The sequence below is a fragment of the Gastrolobium bilobum genome, unplaced genomic scaffold (genome assembly GCF_033153095.1).
Source record: "Gastrolobium bilobum isolate Gb01-03AN ecotype WA unplaced genomic scaffold, APGP_CSIRO_Gbil_v1 utg2164, whole genome shotgun sequence".
In the NCBI taxonomy this organism is placed as follows: Eukaryota; Viridiplantae; Streptophyta; class Magnoliopsida; order Fabales; family Fabaceae; genus Gastrolobium; species Gastrolobium bilobum.
In genome coordinates, this window is record NW_026898827.1 from 513,870 (window position 1) to 536,514 (window position 22,645).

The window sequence follows — 22,645 nt, forward strand, 5'->3', positions numbered from 1 at the left end:
GTTCCAAGACTACCATAGTCCTTCCATTCAAATTAATTTTTTTTCTCTCTCCTCTCTCCTCAACTTTTTCTCTCTTTCTCTCACCTCAGTCTCACCCAATTTTTTAAAGTCCCTTACCACAATAACTTCACTCCAATTTCACGTAATAATCATATCGCATTCAGATAATGACAATCACCTAAGGTAATTACACCGGACTTCAATTCGGGTTCTAAAAAATAGACCTAATGCCTTTTCAACTTCAATTTATCAACGAAATAAAATCATATACATGATTTCAATCCACTGTCTATAAAATTTGATTATGATTAGCTGCATGAGAAATCAAACTACTTATATTTTAGTTCATAAACTACGAGTCACATGACACCATTGTGTCACGGCGAAAAACTTAGTAAATCAAAATTAAACTCAAATTGTAATTATAATATCCGTAGATATTGACTATTATTAAGGAGCACCGACAACTTTTGGGTGAAAGTAAAAATTTGGTGAATGAAGCATACACTACACAAGTTTAAATATTTATTGTGTCAAAAATCAAAATTCAAATGATGCGCCACCTAAGGCAACACAGCTGAAATCGGTTTTCAAATGAGTTACAACTTACGAATAATGTAACTAAATACGTTGGAAACTACAAGTTGCCAAATCATATCCCCCTCCCTCCCTATTTCTCTCTCTCTCTCTCTCTCTCTCTCTCTCTCTGTCTTTCTCTCGCTCTCCTCTCTGGTGGTTGGTACAAAACTGTGTAACCAAGGCACAAAACCTATCAACTCAAACTAAAAATAATGGAAAACTGTGACGATGAACACGAGGGTTGGATAAAATTCATAGCCTTTAATCAAGGCCTTAAACTATAAAAACAACAAAGAATCAAGCATTTCCAAAGGCTGAAAGTCATTCCCCTGTACATTTCTCATGGGAAACTCCATCAAATGAGATCTTGAAGGCTTGAGGAACAGCCTGTAATCATCAAGCTCAAACGAATTGTATATGTGCTGATACCCCGGACTGAAAACTTGGACCGAGACTAAGCTCCTGCTTAATATGAATCATGACTCTAATATTGCTTGACAACACACAAAATGACCAACAAGGCCAATGCAGATACAAAGCTCACACATTTATACTTGATATTTTGAAAGCTTTTCTTTTATTGGCGGCTCCAAAGCAGACATGCACTGGTCCCACGCTCCATTGCGCAGCATCTATAGCATATTACATGGAAAATCCCCCACCAATAAGTTCACATTGTCTTGACAGACATTTCCATTGGATAATTAGGATTCAAGACAAAGAATGAAACACTGTTTAATGCCAATTTTATCCTACAAAGGGCCATATGGAAGAGCTCTACCAGAGGATGTGTGTGTGTGTGTGTGAAAAGTGATACTTCGTAAATTTATAGTTTCATTTTCTCGACGAAAGAATTTCAGCTATAACTAAATCCTAAGGCAGATATGCTCAGCAGAGAAGTAAGACTAACCTGTTTATACCCATGCAAGACCTGGCAGACTTCATTGTGTAAATCTTCACTCTTTATTTCCTGTAGACGTCAATAAAAAAAGTTATATTATAGAAACCGTAAACCACTTAAATTTTTAAGATGATAACAAACATACATGCCAACTTGCAATGGCTTTGCACATGTAAACAAGCGAACTTAGAGCTCCAGAGGGATTAGTTTTGACCTGAAAATAAGCATAAAGCAACAGTTACTTGAGAAGTCTGCGTGTAAAAATTTACCAAGTGATTGGAGGAGCATACCATAGCACATAGACCTCTAAATGCGTCCTCTTTCTCAACATCATCTCGTATCCTGCCACAAATCATTCAAGAGAAATCAATAAACAAGATAACCTGGGTTGGAACAAATCGTGATCAATTTGTAAAGTGAAGATGTTTAGAGATTAGTTTACCCTCCTTGATATGTTTCAGTGAGTGTTCCAAATAAATATATAAATACAGGACCACAGGTACTACCATTGACCAGTTTTCAAAAGCAACCCAAGCAAGTTGGATGTTTATGACAAACAAGCTAATAAATATGTAATGCCAGCTGAATTATTAGCTCAAAAAAGGCACAAAATGCAATGCAATCATTGCATGTAAATTGTGATTAGCGCCTTCACAGTTTAAACTTTTTTCACAAGCATCCTCTAAGATCATCATTTTTAGGCATACAGATGGACTTCAGCTCTTAAGAGAGTCAATTCTTTGAACACAGTCTGATGTTTTCGTGGCATCAATACCATTCAGATTCTCAAGGAGATCCCAAATGCAAAATTATAAGTAAAAGTTTTAATATTAAGATATCAAATGAAGATCCTCAACGTCCGTATTTGACAGTGGAGAAGATTACTCCATCCTGCTAATAATTCTTGCAGTATATTGCACTTTATTTTATGAAAGTCTATTCAACATGACTAACATTCCTTACTGTACGCCAAGTTTCAGACAAACAGAACACAAACCCAACCATATTTTCATTGCTTCTTGTAAAGAACCAATTCAACCCAAAAGCTTGGTTCAACCCAAAAGCTTAAGCTATTGGGTGAAGGCCTCTTTAATAGTTTATATTATTCTCTAATACTCCCCCTCACAAGAGAATCCATTGGGCTTGAAAGGTGGATGATGCATCTGGCTTAGCCTAACTGTGCTAAGAAATTTTCACAAAAAAAATAGGGGGCGGCGAGGATCGAACCAGGGACACCGAAGCTCTGATACCATATAAAGAACCATTTCAATCCAAAAGCTTAAGCTATTGGGTGAGGCTACATTAATGGTTTTATATCTCTAACACGCCCCCTCACACGAGAACCCACTAGGCATGAAGGGTGGATAATGTACAGGCTCATCTACCTGTACTAAGAAATTCCACAAGAGAAATTGGGGGGCAGTGAGGATTGAACCCGGGACACAAGGCTCTGATACCATATAAAGAACCAATTCAACTCAAAAGCTTAAGCTGTTGGGTGAGGGCCTCTTTAATGGTTTATATTATTCTCTAATAATATATATCTAACACTTCCCAAAGGAAACATCATTTATCCATCTCAACTGCCTTTTAGACCACCTAATCAAATCTTCTCCTTTTATTGAAAGAAAAACCTCCTCCATCTTTATCCCAGTTACCACCTAAGAAAATGATCACTCCCAAGGGAACGGCAATATAACCAATTTATTAGCCTAAATTGAAAACACTTTGTTTTGAATCCCCAAGCCCCTACGAAATATACAGGTAAATAAAACATGAACTAAATTCATTTAAGGAGGAAGCAAGAAATGAGCAACAAACTTTTATAATAACTAGTATTTCATTCACAAAAAATTTATCATGCACCAAAAACTGCCAAAGCATCTTTGAATTCCAAAACACTTTTTTTTTTGTAATGAATGAAGGAAAAAGGAGATTTCTGTTAGGTGCTCATTGGTTCAAGTCATGACTAAAGAAAGCACATAAGTGGTAAATAAATAAGTGAAGTTCAATGACTTACATGGACAAAGCAGCGCACCAAGATTGCATAAAATGCTCCATATGTGGTGATACAAGCTCTGGACAGACCCATGCAAGCCTCCCCAGTGTTATTGCACTATTTTCTTTAAGTGACTTGTTGAGTCCCTGTAAACAAAAAGAAAATCAGCAAGAAAGCAACTACACATGACCCAAATTATAATTGAAGTGTGTGATAAGATAGTGACCTCTCCATGCTGAAGAATTGTGACCAGGCATGAAATTACAGTTAAAACGACTGGAGAAATTTCTTGACGAACCTGAAATTCAAAATTTGTAGTTGCAAAGAAAGATTTTATATAAAAATGAATGAAATGTGCTGTGGAATAGCTAATGTCAAAAGCTATTCACACTAACAACAGAATATCAGAAACAAGAAAAGCAAATCCATAAGGAAAAAAAAAAAATCAAACACATATACACATCAGACTAGGCATAATGTTGCACATATAATTTAGCTAAACTGCAACACCGTAATAAAAGAATCTACTCCAAAATTTGGAAGCTAAACACTAATGAATGCACAAAACTTTGAAGAACCAATATATAAAGCTGTAATATATTATTAGCATATCTGCAAGATTATCTGTCAAGAACCTACTCTAAATAATCTCAACAATCTAAAAGAGGCACATTCAATATATAAAATGACAATACTCCAAAGAACTAAAAATATGCATATGGATATGATTTTCAAAGGTCAAAAAACAAAAAAGAACAAATGTAGCAGGAACTCAAAGCTAACAGCTAAATATTATTCATAAAGTGCAGGTTAGAGTAGGTTTATATTCAAGAACAACTAAACATTCTTGATAACGAGCTTTAACTTAAGTTGGCCGAACTACCACGTCATTAAACATCATTTTTAGCATATGAAGGGCTGACGTTTCACAGTCACAATATTTATTATTGTCTAAAACGGCTTTTGAAACTGAAAATGTCCTAACTCTTTAGCTTTGACAATTTAGAACTACATTATGCAAACCTATGTCCATCAATGCCAATTAGATTCTAGTTTTCATACATTTCTGTCAATTTTTGTCGGAACGCAGCATTTAAAATTAACATACCTTAACTGCTAATTCTCCAATAGCCCAGCAAGCATTATTTGCTACTGAAATAGCCTCCTTTACCTTAGAAATTTCCTGCACATCAAGCACGGTATATCAATATAATGATTGAATAAATGCAACCGTATAGCAAAATTTATAACAGGGAAACACATACCAGCTGCTTGGCTGCAGCCTCAAGAAACTCAGACAATCGAGGATGTAAATGAATTGGACACACCTAGCCAAATTACCATAGTTAGAATACCATCAACCAAGAAACAGAATAATCCCTGCTCCCCTCCAGAAAAAGAATAAAAATAACATGTTTGGGTAGATTCCCAAACTTACTTCCACCCAGCCCCCCTTCCAAAAATAAATAAATAAACTGCTGCCTTCTAAAAGTTAACTCAATTTACTCTCAAACATACACCAAGGACATGGATCAGCTTATGATGTGTTTCCAACACAGTGTGTTCAGTATAAGGACCACAAGCAGATCCGTCAGTGGCTATGTGGGTTTGAGTATAATGTATGCAGATATACATTCAACTTACTCGTGCAAGGTCTCCAAGTAAGGCAAAGGAACTTTGTCGAACATCAGGAGCATCATCCACACAACAATGCAGAAGCAGGTCCCTCAAAGAACATTGTGAAACCTGCAGCATAGTAATGAAGATAATCTCAAGAAATCATGCAGTTTCTTGTTTAACTAATCCCAAGAAGACATCAAAATGTCAAACAGCATAGAAAAGTTCAGAAGGATCAGAATTACAGTCCATTTCAGGGATTTATGTATGCAACCAAAAAAATTACAGGTATGGACACAAGGTAAACATTAACGGTAAAGTAAGCCTTCCAGGGATAGGATTACCTACAATTGCTTTAAAAACCAAAAGAAATGAAAATAAACGTCAAATTCAGAGGCCCTTCTGATACTTAAAATTTCTAGAACAGCTTTTGTCACGGTTGACTTTTGAAAGAGTTCAATGATTTCCCTTACAAGGTTTGAAAATAGTAATCAATGATTTCTGACAAAGAAGCAGATCTTATATAGAAAAAGATAATACCATGTTAAAACCTAAGAGAAATGATCTGGGGTTGATGCCTACAATCTAGCCATTATAAATAGATCTTTCTGGTGTTGAATGAGTCTAACGATTTGAAACTAAAATAAGATTTAAGAATAACAAACTACACCTGGATATAACCCATGACATATTATGCTGAACAAGTAAAAAAAATGAAGTAAATAGAAGTAAACAACAACATATCATGCAACAGCCACCCGTAGGACTATTTCAGTATTCGAATTTACAGAAATGGTTCAACAAATATTCTATCGATATGAATAAGAACATTAAAGACAGATTTGCACAGTATTTAAAAAAACACACTTTGTAATCGAAAGAAAAATATTACAGGAAAATAACATCCAAGAAGACATATAATTTACTAACAGAAATGTATGATCTTGTATCTTGAAAAATAAAAGATTTGGATGAGTACCAAACTCTCTATTCCACTGCCAAGACCTTCTGCTAGGCCAGAAAGCAGATCAAGGGAGCATACAATGAACTCCTTGTCATACTGAACTCCAGCTGCAACAGGATCAGCCTGAAATAGAATATACAGTAAACTTGTTGGAAAATAAAATAAAATCTCAAAATCAGCCCCTACTGCAAATACATAAGTCTGTCAGACAAATCATAATTAAAGAAGGTAAAGGAAATGAATCTTTATACTCAAGTAGGATACGCAGACATAATTATAATATTATAGACAAATATTAATAGTAGTGCTCGAGTGGTCAATAAAAGATAAACATACAGAGAGATAATAGTACGTTCTTGCAGTAATAAGGTGATTAATTCATACTATGTATATTCATAAGAAAACACATACTGTCATTTGAATATGAACTTACAGAAGGAAAAAAAAAATATAGCACTAAATTCAACATCAACACCTTTATCCCAAACTAGTTGGGATCGGTGGATAATTATAATGTAAACTAAATTAAGAACATATAGTGTAAACTAAATTTTAAAGGATCAAATGAGTATAAGTGACTAGAACCTTAGCAAATTGTTGGGTCTGGATTATATTTATGCACCTCCTAAATACAGGTTCAGCAAATTGAGTGAATCCAGTACCCAATGCCTGTAACAAATTGAACAACAAAAATTGATATATGGAGCAAGTAAATGCATATGATGGCACACATATAAAGCATTTTGAATAATATAGATAGTTTCCCAAAATTCGATGCATATATAACACGAGAATCAGAATGGCAACCCAACTCCCAACTGCTATCATAAGCCCATTGATTTAAATGTAATATATAAATTGAAACATTTAAGGAAAGAATTTATTGTCAAGAGTAACAGAAACCATATCATTTTGATGGTACTAGAACCTCATATGCCAAGAAGAAAGAGGGACAACATAGATCTATGAACAGGAAAACCTAGCCTTCAGAATTAAGTGGATCCTTTTTCAAGATACTAGTCTACTACTTAGCAACAAAACAGCATAATCCAAACAGTATTAATGTGCCCACAGCTTTTCAAGCAATTTTAAAAAAAAGATGTGTTTCAGCAGTATCAAATGAAGTCTAATTTCAGGATGCTTAGAAAGGTGTCTTCTGTATGAAGCTACTAATGCCAAAAGGAAAATATCGCACATTGCCTGTTCCATAATTTTTTAAATTAAACTTATTACTATCAAATTATTCGTTAATCATGTGAAAACTGGGAATCTATTGATTAAAGAGCAACATAAAGGTTACAAGTCTGTCAGCATAATGATATCAAAACATGCAAATTTATATGTTTTAGAAAGTAAATAACAATACAGACGGGATAAAGTGTATTTTTCAATACAATAAATCAGAAAAATTGAGATGCGTACATGTGCTATAGATGTAAAGCATTCCAGGAGTGGAAAGAGATCCTTGTCTGAGTTTGAAAGTTGCTGCCACTTCTCAATTAATGGTGGCATGAGAATGTCAAGATAAACAGGCTGCAGAGCAAGGAGAGATCCAGTTGGTATGGCATTCAAACAAGAGAAAGAATTTTTTATATAAATCATGACAAACTTGGGGAGAAAAAAGAAAACTTCGGGTTGGGTAAAAAGGCTAATTGTTCTACCATGGATTACTATTAAAAATAACATACCTGGTTTAGCTCTCCTCCAACAGCTTCAGCTAGAGTTCCAATAGCATCATATACAATTCTGAGGTTTCGTCTCTGAAGTTTAGAACAAAAAACTACAATTAAAGATGTCTGAGCACACATGTAATTAGAAGAAACATGACTCAATTAACACTAGAGGTAGCATTTATCCAAATATAATTCATTTTACAAGAAACATAAACAAGAATTATGTATTACGGTCAGGAAATCACCTGATATTTCCCAAACGCAGTCATCAGGTGCTTTAATATAATTTCCAAACGCGGTGCCAACTCTTCAGCAGCCTCCTATTATAAGTAAACCAAATTTGAGATTTGTATAGATTTAAAATAAATGAAGTAACTGAATCAAAACATTAAGATAAATGAACAGATATTGTAGTCAGAACCTCTTCCAGTGTTGCAAATGCTGAACAAGCAGCCTCTTGCACACGCTTATTATCATCTAATATTCTTCGTAGAAGACCCATAAGGACATTATCAAATTGTTCATAACCTTTTGGATGCCCAATACCCTAACACACAAATCAATATTCAAACAAAAAGACCTTTAAATGAAACTTATACACCAAATGCACTATAGGTATTAATATATAATAAACAAGAAGACCTCAAAATCAATATTATAGGTATCAAGGAATGAAATTTGCTCTTAGTTTTGTCACTTCTAACAATCTGGACAATCTGGACAATCTACAATATTCCAATGAATCAAGATCCATTGAGATGGATGCAAGATTTGGCACACCACTATCTAACAACTCCATGTAGAAAGTAATTTTGATCAATCAACTATTTAATTATAACTAATTGTCAAGTTGATTGTGCATGCCAAATTTTATAAGCACAATATGAGCAAGCCTTGAATTTTGTAAAATATCCATCCCAAGGAGTTTTTATTGGTATGAGATTGATTTTGATTTATGCAGATGTCAACAGATCATGATTCATGACCCATATGCATTTAAAACATATATAAGCTAAATCAGAATATTAAATATATGAATATACAAGTGATGGAGCATGTAATAAGAATAATTGATTATAAGAATAATGAGAATATGGAATATAACGTATTAGTATGAATTGGGAATATATTGCCTTTAATAATTAGGGATTTGTTAGTAATTAGGATTTAGTTTTGCCATATTTTTTAAGAATTCATAGGTGATCAAAATCTTATATATATATATATATATATATATATATTAAATTATATCAAAAGTGCATTAACTTAAACCTTGAAAGCATCAGTGTCTAGAAATATTTCGTATCAGAGGAACAAAAATACAATCATACCTGAACAATAAATTTGCTAAATCGAGATAGTGTCCAGCATGAAATACTTCGTATCAGAGGAAACTTATCATCAAGAAGAGGGATAAGAAATGCCACAATCTATAAATGCAGAATAATAAATAGTTTAATATTATGAATTTGTGAGTAAGAAATAATGGCTATACAAAAGAATTTAAGATTTAAAAGAACTCTTACTATAAACGTGAAAAAGCACAAGAAACAAATAAAGAAGATCATAAAATCAACACTCAATAAAATAAGAATGATAGTAACCAAGAGACGGCAATTAAATGTTGTCAAAGAAATATTTTACTTCTTTTAGCATGAATATGAAATTACAACTCATCCAGAAACCTATCATAAGTATGTGACAGCGATTGAATAATTGAAGGCCAGTGTGAATAAATTAGTCTGAAAAAAAAAATAGCACAAAGCATTTTACTGGGCATGAATATTTTTAGCAGTAATTGTATTTTTAGGAAAAGGAGCAGCTCTACTGAAAGTGATAAATTTATCTACAATGACCAGTAACAATAAAAGGCCTTAGCAAGAAACTGTGTACTCAGAGACGCAAGACGGATACATGCATGAACTGATTGTACGACTACAATGGAGTATTGAAATAAAACATATAAAGTTATAAACTCATTCTAGTACAGTTTAGTCAAATTTCTAAACAAGTTAAACTAATTTTTTTCCCCATAATTAAGCCATCTGCATTTCGATTAAAGACATCAGAACCAAACAACAGAGAATACCTCCAACAGATGAGGATAAAGACCATTGATGCAGCCCTCGCCTATGGCACCAAGAGCCAAGACAGCAGCTTCCCTATCTTTCCAAGCATCATCACCACCGGCTGACAATTTGGCCTGCACACATCCTTAGAAATTTTAATATACATATCCTCAGAAAGGGAGTGATAGCTTGTAGAGAAATTAGCATCATACAATAGTCCATATCTAGAAGCAACTCTATAAAAACACAAATCAATATAATTCTTTGAACTAGACTAGACAACGAAACAAAAAATTATGGCCATTGATGTCTTATATACATACAACTTTGTTTGATCTGTAATCATTATGCATATATCTGCCTTTTGAATTGATAGAGCACCAGTTCAACAGGTATTGATTCTCTAGCCATTATGATAATTTGAAACTCATTCCAAAATGACCACAAGAAGAAGCTGTAAATCACCTCAACAATAGGCATCAAAGTCGGCAGGATCTCATCTCCAAACTCATTTGAGAGAATATCTAGAGCAGCTGCACTGCATTTCCGTAAATTCCATGTGTTGACAACAACATCATCCTGTAAATATGAAAAGTATAATTTGAATTCAGATCAGCAAAGCATTTTTTCTTATTATTTCATCTTTCAAAATATACACGACCTCTAATACATAGAGGCAAAATGATTAATCAAGTAACTAGAACAAGCAATCAATAGAGCAAATACAACATACGTCATCTTCTAAATCATCTGATCCATGAAACCTTGATACATGAAATCGAGGTTTAAGATCCTGCCATGCAAAATTCATAAAATTAGAAATATGAGTCTCAAACTGAAGAAATTCCAGTAAATCAACTGAAAAACAAACAGACCTGATCTCGATCAGGTTGGGAACCATCTTCCTGAAAAACCAATGTAAAAACAAATTAAGCTGTATAAACAATAATAACAAGAGTTAGCAGAAAGTCATCTACAAACACTAATCATTCAAAGAGAAAACCTCAGCTTCAACAAGCGACTCATCATCATCTGCATAAGCCATGTTTGACAACAATATCTACATAGATGCAACAAATAAATTTCAAAATCCAAATCTCACATGGTAAAACAATTATAAAAGAAAATATGTATAATCAGCTTTACTGGAATTAGACGAGGCAAGAATTCTCTTAAGTTTTCAGGTGGCAGTTGAGCATCACAATATGCTGACCTGCAATAGCAATTATTAAAAAGAAAAGGATTGAAAAGCGCTGGGATTTAAGAGAGACGAAGTTTAAGTACAGTTCAAAATCTTAAATATAATTAGAAACAAATATAACATCACCAACTTTGTAACTCAATGTAATAGAAACCTCAAACTCTTATGTGCATGAATGTGCTGATTTCAGGAGAAAGGAAATTGATTAATCATATACCATCCCAGCAACCAAGGATAGATAAAATGAACCTCATTCATCAATCTCAGACAGAAGTGTAAAATGAATATCCATAGCTGGACAACTGTATGGCTTGCATGTTAGAATAGTTCATCAGGTTAGCCACTACCGCAAATTTGGGAACAAAAGTGGTTTTGAACTGTTACTTGGTCAATTTTAAAGAAAACATGAAATTGACAAAATGGTCTGAAATTGTAGGATTATACACCCTTGTGGGGAATACATTCTAAATTGGAATATATTATATAGCCATCTACCTCACCCACCCCAAAAAAAAAAGTAAATAAATAAATAAATGCATGATTAGGTTTATTCCTTTCCTTGTGATTCATAACAATATCTAGAAGCTACATGATGAAACTCCAGCTACCAGTTGTAACATTGAGAAAATAATATCCCAAAACAAATTGTACCAAAATTCACAAGCTTCAAGGGCCACTTCATCATCTGAGTCCTTGTTGACTTGTAACATGTATTCAATCACATTCCTTAGATGTGGCTGCAGTGTGGTTAACAATAGCATCAGACAAGAAGGAGCTGATGGAAAAAAGGTTAATTTTAAAGAAAGCAAAACGGAGAGACACTTAGTACTTGCTTGATTGAGTAGGTGGAAGTTAGAAATGTATTTAGAATAATAAAATGCAAGATAAGAATGTAAAACATGGCAATGTATTCAGACTTTTCTGTTTCCAAATGAAATGCATTATTATTTTCCACCTTATTTTCTACTTACTCAAGTAAACACTTAGATAAAGAGTAATCTGATGGACTGAAGAGATTAGATCAACCAGCTCAGTATGCACTGTTTTCAAAATAAATGAGCATATTCAATTAACTTGTAAAACTTCAATGAACCAGAACAAGATGCCCACCTCCAAGAAAGATGGACGAACTTCAATTAGCTGAACGAATGCCGCACAGACCTGGTCATCAATGGCAACTAGGATGGTTTCAATTGATTCCAATATTGATAAGAAACAGTAATAACTCATTTGAGCAAATAACAGTTAATCAAACTCCTTGTGAAATGCTATCAAAGATTAAAAGAACAGCAACATGCAAACGTCAACAGGGTCTAGTCTTGAATCTCCCCGATCATCAAAATAATGCATACATAAAATATGGAATATGCAGCAAGTAGAGGACAAGGCAAAAAGACCAAAGCCTTCAACCACTAGCAATTCAAACAACAACAATAAGCAGGATTCGGAAAGGAAACGTTAAGTAATTCAGCAATAATGCAATATTAGAAAATATTTCATTTGAGTCACATCAAATACATGCACACAAATAATAAGGTATTAAGAACTCACCAACTTCCGCACTTCTGCAGAAGGGTCGTTTGCAAGAACAAACAGACCTTGAAGAAATTGATCCATGGATACATACAAGGCCTATGAAGAATGATTTAGACAATTACTATTAATTCCAAACTTCAGTATAATATTTAATAACCAGAGAACTGAGATGATAAAGTCTAATTTTATACTTACAGAAGGCATTAACATGATGTATTGGTTTACAGAACCCAATGATAGCTTTCTTAATGAAGCATGAGGTGATTGGAAAAACTGAAACAAAAATAAAATATAATAAAATGAAAAAGAAACAGTTGGAGGATACAACTACAAAAATTGTATGTAAACAAATATAAAAGAAAATACGGATGTTACCCGAAACAATCTAGGAAGAAATATGTTAATTGGGCGCTCTGCTAAGCCAGGTACAACAGAGTCCAGCAATTGGGGAATATCCTCACAAATCTGAATGCATAGTAAAACATAGTGTGTTTAAAAGGTGTAACTGGAAACAAATGTTATGAAACTTGAAGTATCAGTTGGTGAGACTGGAATGCTTCCAGCTTCTACCCCCTTCAAAATCCAGTACATACATCCTCTGCATCCATATGACTTTAATTTTCCAATTGTATATGTTATATTAGACTTTACCAAATTAGAGATCAAATATCAAGAATTTTATTTGCAGCAAAATTTTAACCAAGGAATGAAGGATAAGATCATTCAGTTCTCCACCTGCCAAGCGTTCGTCTCATTTCTGTGATTTAACATTATGCGAAGAAGGAAGAGAGATGATCAACAAAAGGGGAACTGGAAGGAAATATATGTTGCTTTTTTTTTTTTTTGCTTAGTTACACTTTTGATCTCTCTAGTTTCACTAACTTTCACTTTTGGTCCCCATAATTTTCATTGCAACAATGTTGTCCATGTAGCTTTCGAAAGTGATGCAATTAAGTGCCCTATCAGATTGACAAGGTGTAGCACACTTTTTGCAAATGCGGCAATGTGCCATGTCATTTCTGTGATTAAACATCATGGGAAGAAGGAAAAGTGATGATCAACAAAAGGGGAACTGAGAAAATATACGTTGCTTTTTTATTGGCTTCATTACACTTCTGATCTCTTTAGTTTCACAAACATTCACTTTTAGTCCCTTTTAATTGCAACAATGTTGTCCTTGTAGCTTTCAAAAGTGATGCAATCAAGTGCCCTCTCAGATTGATGTGTTGTGGCAAACTTTTTGCCAGTGTGGCCTTGTGCCACATCATTTCCAATTCAATAAAATCATAAAAAAGGGAGGTCACGTCATCAAATTTATGCCATAAGAGCATCGGAATGATAAGGGGATTTCATTGTATCAATTTGAAAAATATTATGATAACAGTGCTGCAAATGAAAGGAGGAGGGTTACCAAAATCAAATTTTTGTATAACTAAGAAGACCAAAAGTATAATTGAGCCTTTTATTTATTCGGTACCCCTGATGACCACATTCTCATGGATTCCATAACAGTTCCATGCCACAACCATTGTATCAAGGCTCCCACCAAACCCGAAAGAGAATAGAAGAGGTACAGAAACACACAGAAGGAATTCCCATCTCCAATTAAATCTCATCCGAATTATCAATATTTTCTCTTTTATCTTATTTCTCCATCAAAGCGTTTTTATCTTCACCCATTTTAACATAAATAGGGATTATTAGCTAGCATTTGGCGTGTGGACAAAACGGAATGGAATGTTGTATTTGGTCTTGTTCTCCTTGATTCCAACCCTTTTAGTGGAATCTAAATGTACCACATTTTGACCCCATGTCCTATCCTGTGCTATTTTTAAAATGCCAGAAAAATAGAATGGAACCAGTATGTCATGTTTCATCCCATTCTAACTCATCTGCCAAACACCACCTTAATGAACCAGGAAACAGTAAGTGAAATATATATCAATTTTCATGTTACAAATATATCGTTTCTATGTGTTTATGTTAAAATGTGTTATTGTGATGTTAAAACATGAATGCCAATCATATTCTTCCTATCTTTAGGGGGAAAATGAGCACTAAAAATAGTAAGCATCCCCCATTTCTTCATTTTGAATGGTCACTTAACCAGTTGTACACAAAGAAAATAGAGATAAGAGAAATAGAGATGGAATAGAACATGGTTCGACATACAACAATTGGAATAAGTCTACAGGTGAAACAAAATAGAAAATTAACTATCATCAATTAGGATTGCAATCAGTAGCCACTCAGTGCTAAAACCCTAATCCCCATGCATCCAGATCATCACTGTTACTGAGATTTTGTACACTCTACAACCTATCAGCTAGGTCCCTCAACCTCCATCGCTAAATTCTATGAAAAATCCTTTTCAGAGCAGAGCACATGCTTTTCAAGTCAGCCACACGTTGGACCAAGACAAAAATTAAACAGAAGCCACTTTATAGCACATCATCCATACAGTAAGAATGTAAAAGATCTGGCATGGGTTGGATATGAAAAAATTTCCAAAAAATTTGAGATATCAGTGTGCATAGCATAACAAACATAAAGGGCGACCTAGGGCTATAAAGCATATTAAATATCTAAAACTATATTTTCATATAATAATTATGTATAATTCACAATCATTCCTAATGTTACCAAAAAAAACCATTCATCTCCCTCAAAATTCGCCCTCTCTACTCAAAATACCCCCTACTTGTGTTGCTTGAAATCCACTTAGTGCCCCACAGAAGAACCAGAGAAGCTCACATGGCATACAGTAAGGTAGAGCTCATAAATGCATAATACAGGTAACATAACATGCATATCTATCTAATAACTCCAAACATTTTCATGTGTCCACAGATATACACAGCACTATTCTAAATCCAACAGTCAACGACCACAACCATTAGATCACAATTGAGAAAAATTGAAAGCACTGCAATTGTTTTGACGTGAATACTTTTTTTGTCATCTCTAAGGAGGATGCCCAATCCTGCTTATCTTTGTTTTTCTTCTTTCATTCTAATAAAAATTCTTCTCTATCAAATAACCATGACCTTCACTCCTCTCGCTGTAGGGGTTCCGAGTAGCACCAAATACTGAAAGAACCTTTATTTCCTTTGAAGATACTATTTTAGCAAGAAATAGAATTGAAGCATATTATACTGACCCTAAAATGGAGAACATACCTTGGATAATGCATCCATTGCACCTTCCATGTGATTTACATCATTACTGTCCAAGCAATTCACGAGGGCTTGCAATAATTCAGGCCACCCTAAAACTCCTCCCATTTGAACAACAACACTAATAATAGTTCCTGCAGTAGACCTTATGTGCTTATCTGCTGCACCAAGACACGGCAGCAACTCTGATTTCACATATTGTTGGTATGCAGGGGGCATAGATTTATATGCGCTTCTAAGGTTATTCTTCAGATATAAACCTGCAGCCTGCCGAACCTCCACTGTTTTTCCCTGCTCAAAAGAAAAATTACCACAGCAGCAAAATTTATCAGCGGAACAACAGTGACTCCAAGAATCCATCAAACCATAAACGCCATACACAATGTAATTTTGTAAAAGCTATATTTTAGGACTTGAATGACCAGATCATTTTCTATACTTCCATATATGCAAAATGTCTCAAAATGTTATTGCAGGCAATACCATCCAGTTTAAACCAAATATTATCATAGACCATTTGGGACATACTTACCTTTAGAGATATGATATCATGAACAAATTAGGCGAAATGGAAGAAAAAAAAAAGAAGACAATATTGGCGAGTGTCATTAGCCGGTTATTACTAATTGATGAAGTAAAAGACAAAAATGGAAGAATCAATAAGCAGTGCCTAACGCTACCTTTTCCAAGCAATTATTCAGTCATCACCTTCATCAGTCCACTAAATTTTATTAAGAACAATTGAATCAAACACAAATACACTATGGCATCAACCTCACATCCAACAGCTAAATCTCTCAATCAAACCAAAACAACACAAGGCAATAATATCGTTATTGTTCCAACTTGCACTAAACACAAAACAAGAAACCCCCATTTTTATGAAGAGGTAAAAAAAAAAAAAAAAAAAAAGAGAGAGGAAATTGGGGAATACCTCAGCACGGGAAAAGATAAAGGCAAGGTAATTGTTGAAGTCGGGAAGGTGCGAGTAGTGCTGAAGGTGTTGCCAAATCTGGGACTTATCAGCAGAAGAAGAATGAGAAATCTGCTGCTCAAGGAGGCCACAGATCTCCTTGAACCCTTGTTCCTGAGGCTGCCACGATGGAGTCGCAGTCGCAGTCGCCGCCATCGGTTACCGGAATCAGCCCAAACGAATTGAGAAGAGAATAAACAAACAAAGGAAGAAGAGAGAGAGAGAGAGAGGTTCTGGAATTTGTATGCGCAGCAGAGAGAATAGAGAGACTCTTTTTTAAATGAAACGCAACGCAACACAAAACACGTTCAAGGTTCAAAGAAGCACAAAACAAAAACAATACAAAATAAACTTTTTGTTGTGCCAGCGAAGAAACAACCCTCACTCCATACCTCACTAGTCTCACTCACAGCATCAATCATCAAATCATACAAAAACACTGTTCGCCTTTTGGGTTTGTGTTTAGGCCTTTGCTTGGTTGGGCTTTTTGGCACAAAATTAAAAAAGCTCATATAAATAATAATTCAAAATATTATTATATGCCTAGGTTAAATTTCAAATACATCTAAACAAGGTCTCCATCTTATCAGAAAAATCTCTTTACATATTCGGTTTCCTGTGTTTTTACCAGCCTTTTTCATCTTCTAACACATCTTTTAAGCTTCCATATCAAATTAAATTAATGTTATTCATTCAAAAAAATTACTTTTCTTCATTTATTTAATAAATAAATAAAATTAACTTTATATTAGTCAAAATGAAATATTTAAAAATTATCAGTAAATAATATTATATCAGTTTAACTGAACAGCATTAAACACTTATTATGAACCAATTATATTAAATACACATAAAATAATTAAAATCAAAATATTCCTAAAATAGGTAAGATTTGTAAATAAATGTTATTAAACTCTAACTAATAGTTGACTCGGTTAAAATATTAGGTGAATGTTGTACTAAAAAAAAATATTAGGAGAGTGGATTACTGATTCAACCAATAAATTACTGATTAAACCGATCGGTTACTAATTGAATTAGTCGGATTGAATTTATATATTAATATATAATAAATACAATAATAGAAATCGGTAATCGATTTACTACGATCAGGATGTGCATGACAAACTTTCTGAAATCAATTTTTTTTTAATTTTTATTTTCGAGAACAAAAATGGATGAAAACTCATTTGGTAAAATCGGTTTATTTTTTGTTCCTGGAATGAACTGATTTAATTTTGTGTTGGGAAACAGAAAAAAAAAAAAAAAAATTGCTTTTTGTTCCAAGGCACAAAATGAGAAACACTTATTTTTCTCAATCACTCCAGCGTAATCATCATCACCACCACCACCACCACGACATGATCATCGCCGCCACCACCACCCATCGCCATCATCACTTCCACCACCATCGCCATCGCCACACCACCACGACGCCACCACCGTCACTAACCACCAAATCATCGCTGCACCCGCAACCACTGCCATCACCACCACCACCATCATCGCAGCCACTGTCATCACCACCACCAACACCAACACCACTATGCTACCACCACCACTATACTGCCATCATCGCCGCAACCACTGCCATTGCCACCACTTCATCACCACCGCCGCCAACCACCAACCATCACCATCATCGTCGCAGTCACTGCATCACCACCACCACTATGACGCTACCATTACCACCACCACTTCATCGCCATCGCTGCCACCGTCGCCAACCACCAACCATCACCATCATTATCGCAGTCACTGCATCACCACCACCACTATGCTGCTACCATTACCACCACCACCACTATCATCATTACGCCACCACCACTACCACCATTGTCGTCGTCGCCACCATTACCACCGCAACCACACCTTATGAAAAGGAAAGTGATGATCTGAAAAAAAAATTATGCTTAATAGGAATTATTTTTTATTATATTATTTATTGTGTTATCAAACGCAATTTTCATTCTCAGAATAAAAATAGAATGTTATCAAACACATTCTTTTTTCCTCATAAACTATTCCAGGACGCAGAAATAGAAAAAAATTGTTTCTTTTCAAAAACAACTAGTATATTACCCGTGCGATGCACGGAGAAAAAAGATTAAAAATTTTGTCGTCTGTCGTGGCTGGTTAATCGCACTACAAACCTTATACTTACAAAAAAACTGTGTTGTTCTTTTGTTCTATATTTCAGTTGAATTATAAAAAAATTACAGCATTGACACAGAACTTTGCAAATATCAACCACAAACAGAAATCTGCTATTTAGAAATTTTACAAATTTGTATTTACAAAAATTAAAATCATATTTAGGAATTTAATTATAAAAGAAGAAGGATAAAATTTTAATTTAATTATAAAATAGTGTTTCTGGGTCGGCCCGAGTCCAGTTTTTCACCTCTAACTATCAGCATGTAAAAGGTTTTCATATTTATCCACAAAAAAAGATTTTTATAGTTGCATCTAGGTTTTTATATTTTATCTCAGAAACGAACTTTCATTTACTACAATCAGATTTATAAAATAATAATAAATAACTATTATTTTTTGCAAGGATTTGTGTCGTTAGTCTTTGGAATTTGACAAATTTATATTTACAAAAATTGAAATCAGATTTAGTAATTTAATTATAAAAGAAGAAGGATAAAATTTCAGTTGAATTAGCGGGCCGGCCCTTCGGGCCGAGCCCAGTTTTCCACCTCTAACTATCAGCATTTTATATAAATAATTCTTTTTGCAAGGATTAGTGTCGTTAGTCTTTGGAATTTCACAAATTTGTATTTACAAAAATTGAAATCAGATTTAGTAATTTAATTATAAAAGAAGAAAGATAAAATTTTAATTAAATTATAAAAATATATTGTCGGGCCGGCCCTCCGGGCCGAGCCCAGTTTTTCACCTCTAACTGTCAGCATTTTATATAAATAATTATTTTTTACAAGTATTTGTGTTAATTACACTGTTGCAATAAAAAAATGAAAGTTTAATTTCTTTCTTATGTACTAATAAATTTTAATAATTTTTTTTTACAGAATGACAGACGTCATTTTTAATTTTAATTTTAATTTTAATTTTTTTTATATTAAATATACATATTTTTTATATAATATTTTTCTATTTTAAATTATGATTTTTATATATTTTTTTAATTAGTTATACATGTATATTTAAAAAATTTATGTTAAATATTTTTTTTCAAAATACATGTATATTATTTTAATTTGTTATACATGTATATTTAAAAAATTTATGTTAAAATTTTAATTTATTTTTTGGAAAGTATAAATTATGCCATTTCTTATTTTTTCTTTTAAATTTGAAATTTTAAATAACTTTTATCGACTATAAATGTATTTTTATAATTTTAAATATTTTATTGTTTAATCTATAATTTTATATTAAATTTAAATTTATTATATATATCTCTTTTCCCATTACAGAAACATTAAATGCTTAACTATTTTCTCACCTATCAAATTTAAAATTTAAATTTAAAAGTTTGAATTTTAAATATAAAATATTTTCTAACTCACTAGACATAATAATAAATATTATTAATAAACTTAAATTTCTTCACAAAAAGTAGTGAAAAACATGTATAAAAAATCGTGCATATTCTCCAAGTAGTAATTTCTAGTTATTCACTCACGACATAAAAAATTGTGTTAATTACACTCTTACATCAAAAGAATAAAAGTTTAATTTAGTTCTTATATATTAAAAGGGAAAATATTTCCGCAGTTAATGCAGATAAGTTATCTGCATTTATTCCTAAAACGACGTCGTTTTGGTATTGAAATCTTAAAAAAATATAAATAAAAAAACTATTAAAACCCTGAAATAAATTAAAATTACAAAAATACTATGATTTCTGTCCCAAAACGACGTCGTATTAGCTTAATGCAGATAACTTATCTGCAGTAACTGCAGAAAAAGCGAACCCTATATTAAATTACATTTTTGTAGTGATTAAATTTTTATAATTTATTTTTTACAAAATGATAGATGTCATTTTTTATTTTTATTAAAATTTAAAGTTTAAATTATTTTGAATTAGTTATAAACATATTTAAAAAATTAAATTTTTTGTTTAATTTATAATTTTTATATTTTTTGAATTGGTTATACATATAAATTTAAAACGTTTACGTTAAATATTTTTTCTTAAAAAAATACTTGTATGGAAATTTCTTATCTTTTTGTATTATTTTTGTACCGAGTGTCACAATTATATAACTCCATTGATAATAGATACTAATGCATTCACTTTGTATTTTGATTGTAAACTTTAATTGTAGCATATGTTATCTGACCATTAAAATCACCAATAAATTCAAACGTTGAAAATTTAGGGAATTGGTATTCGTTTTAATTTTATTCCATCAACATACATTAATGAACTTTTCAACAAATTAAAGGAGGTTTTTTGAACATATTTTTTGTATTAAAATAATATAAACTTTTCAATAAATATTATTAATATACTCAATGATTCCCATTTCTATGTAGAGAATAATGAGATATTAATACAATTGTCTGCCACTAATTAATGTTGAAATCTTTTCTCACCTATATTATGTTTAAAATTCGAATTTTAAAAAAGTAGTGGGGGTATTAATATAGATGTTTGCCACCAATTAATGCTGAACTTTTTTTCCTCCTATATTAAGTTTAAATTTTGAATTTTAAAATTAGTGGGTTTTTAATAGGCCTGCAACTACCAATGCAGGAGTTAGTGAGATCTTAATTGAGTTTTTAAATTTAAAGTTAAAATAAAAATTTGAAAATTTATTATAATAGGAAACATTTCAAATTCGTATGAGGGTGAACACAAAGCTGAAAATAATTTAGAAATTTGAAATTGATATTATGAATCAAGACAATTACAATATGAGAAGTTGAAATAATAATTATTTTCTGGGTACAGAAAATAAGAACTCCAAACGCAACACAATGAAGAAACACTCTGTAAAAAATATGAAATTAATATGTTATGAAATTAGAAATCTATCCTTCGGTTACAAATTCATTTTCAGCAGCAACACAAAAAACTATTCATAGGCATCAAAGACGTTGAAGACAAAAAACACAGGCAAGCACTACACAGCATCAAAGACGTTGAATACATGCAAAAACTATTCACAGTAGCAAGAAACATTCCATCCTGAAAAACGAAAAAAAGAGAATAAGTATACAGAATACAAAACGAACAAAAGAGAATTAGTATACAAAAAATGAAAATGAATTAAGATCATTTGTTTATAAAGGAACAAAAAAAAAAATACAACATCAGCTACAAAAACGAACGAACAAATAAAATACAGGCAAAAACTATTCACAATAGCAAGAAACCTTCCACCCTGAAAAACGAAAAAAAGAGAATAAGTATACAGAATACAAAACGAACAAAAGAGAATTAGTATACAAAAAATGAAAATGAATTAAGATCATTTGTTTATAAAGGAACAAAAAAAATACAACATCAGCTACAAAAACGAACGAAGAAACAAAACACAGGCAAAAACTATTCACAGTAGCAAGAAACCTTCCACCCTGAAAAAACAAAAAAAGAGAATCAGTATACAGAACACAAAACGATCACAAGAAAATTAGTATACAAAAAATGTAAACGAATTAAGATCGTTTGTTTATAAAGGAACCAAAAAAATACAACATCAGCTACAAAAACGAACGATTAGGATAAAATGAAATAATTTATCTCATGAAAGGCGTTATAATTCAAAGAAACTAATCAAAACTTGACTACCTGATCCATTGTTCTTTCAGGTGTTAACTATTGTTGTGATCTGTACTACAACATGTTGCACTGTCATCGTCAACACCAAGTAATGCAAGACTCAGGTGTAACTCTGCACTTGAATATGGATAAACTCCATCATCAATGTTTTCTTGATTTTCTGAATCATCGTGATCATTACCGTGGGAGTTGA

At 32.7% G+C, this 22,645-nt stretch overlaps 1 protein-coding gene across 2 annotated transcripts; it reads right to left on the reverse strand.

The window, feature by feature from the left end:
* Positions 1 to 480: 480 nt before the first annotated feature.
* LOC133284444 (transportin-1) lies at positions 481 to 17,020 on the reverse strand. Of its 2 annotated transcripts, none has more exons than XM_061481454.1 (29): positions 16,650 to 17,020; positions 15,719 to 16,006; positions 12,915 to 13,004; positions 12,705 to 12,812; positions 12,555 to 12,635; positions 12,114 to 12,164; positions 11,655 to 11,740; positions 10,949 to 11,015; positions 10,806 to 10,862; positions 10,678 to 10,707; positions 10,536 to 10,595; positions 10,268 to 10,381; positions 9,823 to 9,936; positions 9,065 to 9,163; positions 8,155 to 8,280; positions 7,979 to 8,053; positions 7,749 to 7,820; positions 7,483 to 7,593; positions 6,646 to 6,729; positions 6,076 to 6,183; positions 5,124 to 5,225; positions 4,745 to 4,807; positions 4,588 to 4,662; positions 3,706 to 3,777; positions 3,501 to 3,625; positions 1,771 to 1,822; positions 1,626 to 1,694; positions 1,490 to 1,549; positions 481 to 1,211 (listed from the first exon to the last, which is right to left on the reverse strand). In XM_061481454.1, exons 1-29 carry the CDS (start codon positions 16,842 to 16,844, stop codon positions 1,128 to 1,130), a joined length of 2,718 nt encoding a protein of 905 aa, XP_061337438.1. In that variant the 5' UTR covers positions 16,845 to 17,020; the 3' UTR covers positions 481 to 1,127. The 2 variants fall into 2 exon arrangements, with proteins under 2 accessions (XP_061337438.1, XP_061337439.1); XM_061481455.1 differs by having other exon boundaries at positions 12,735 to 12,812; positions 16,650 to 17,019.
* Positions 17,021 to 22,645: the final 5,625 nt, after the last annotated feature.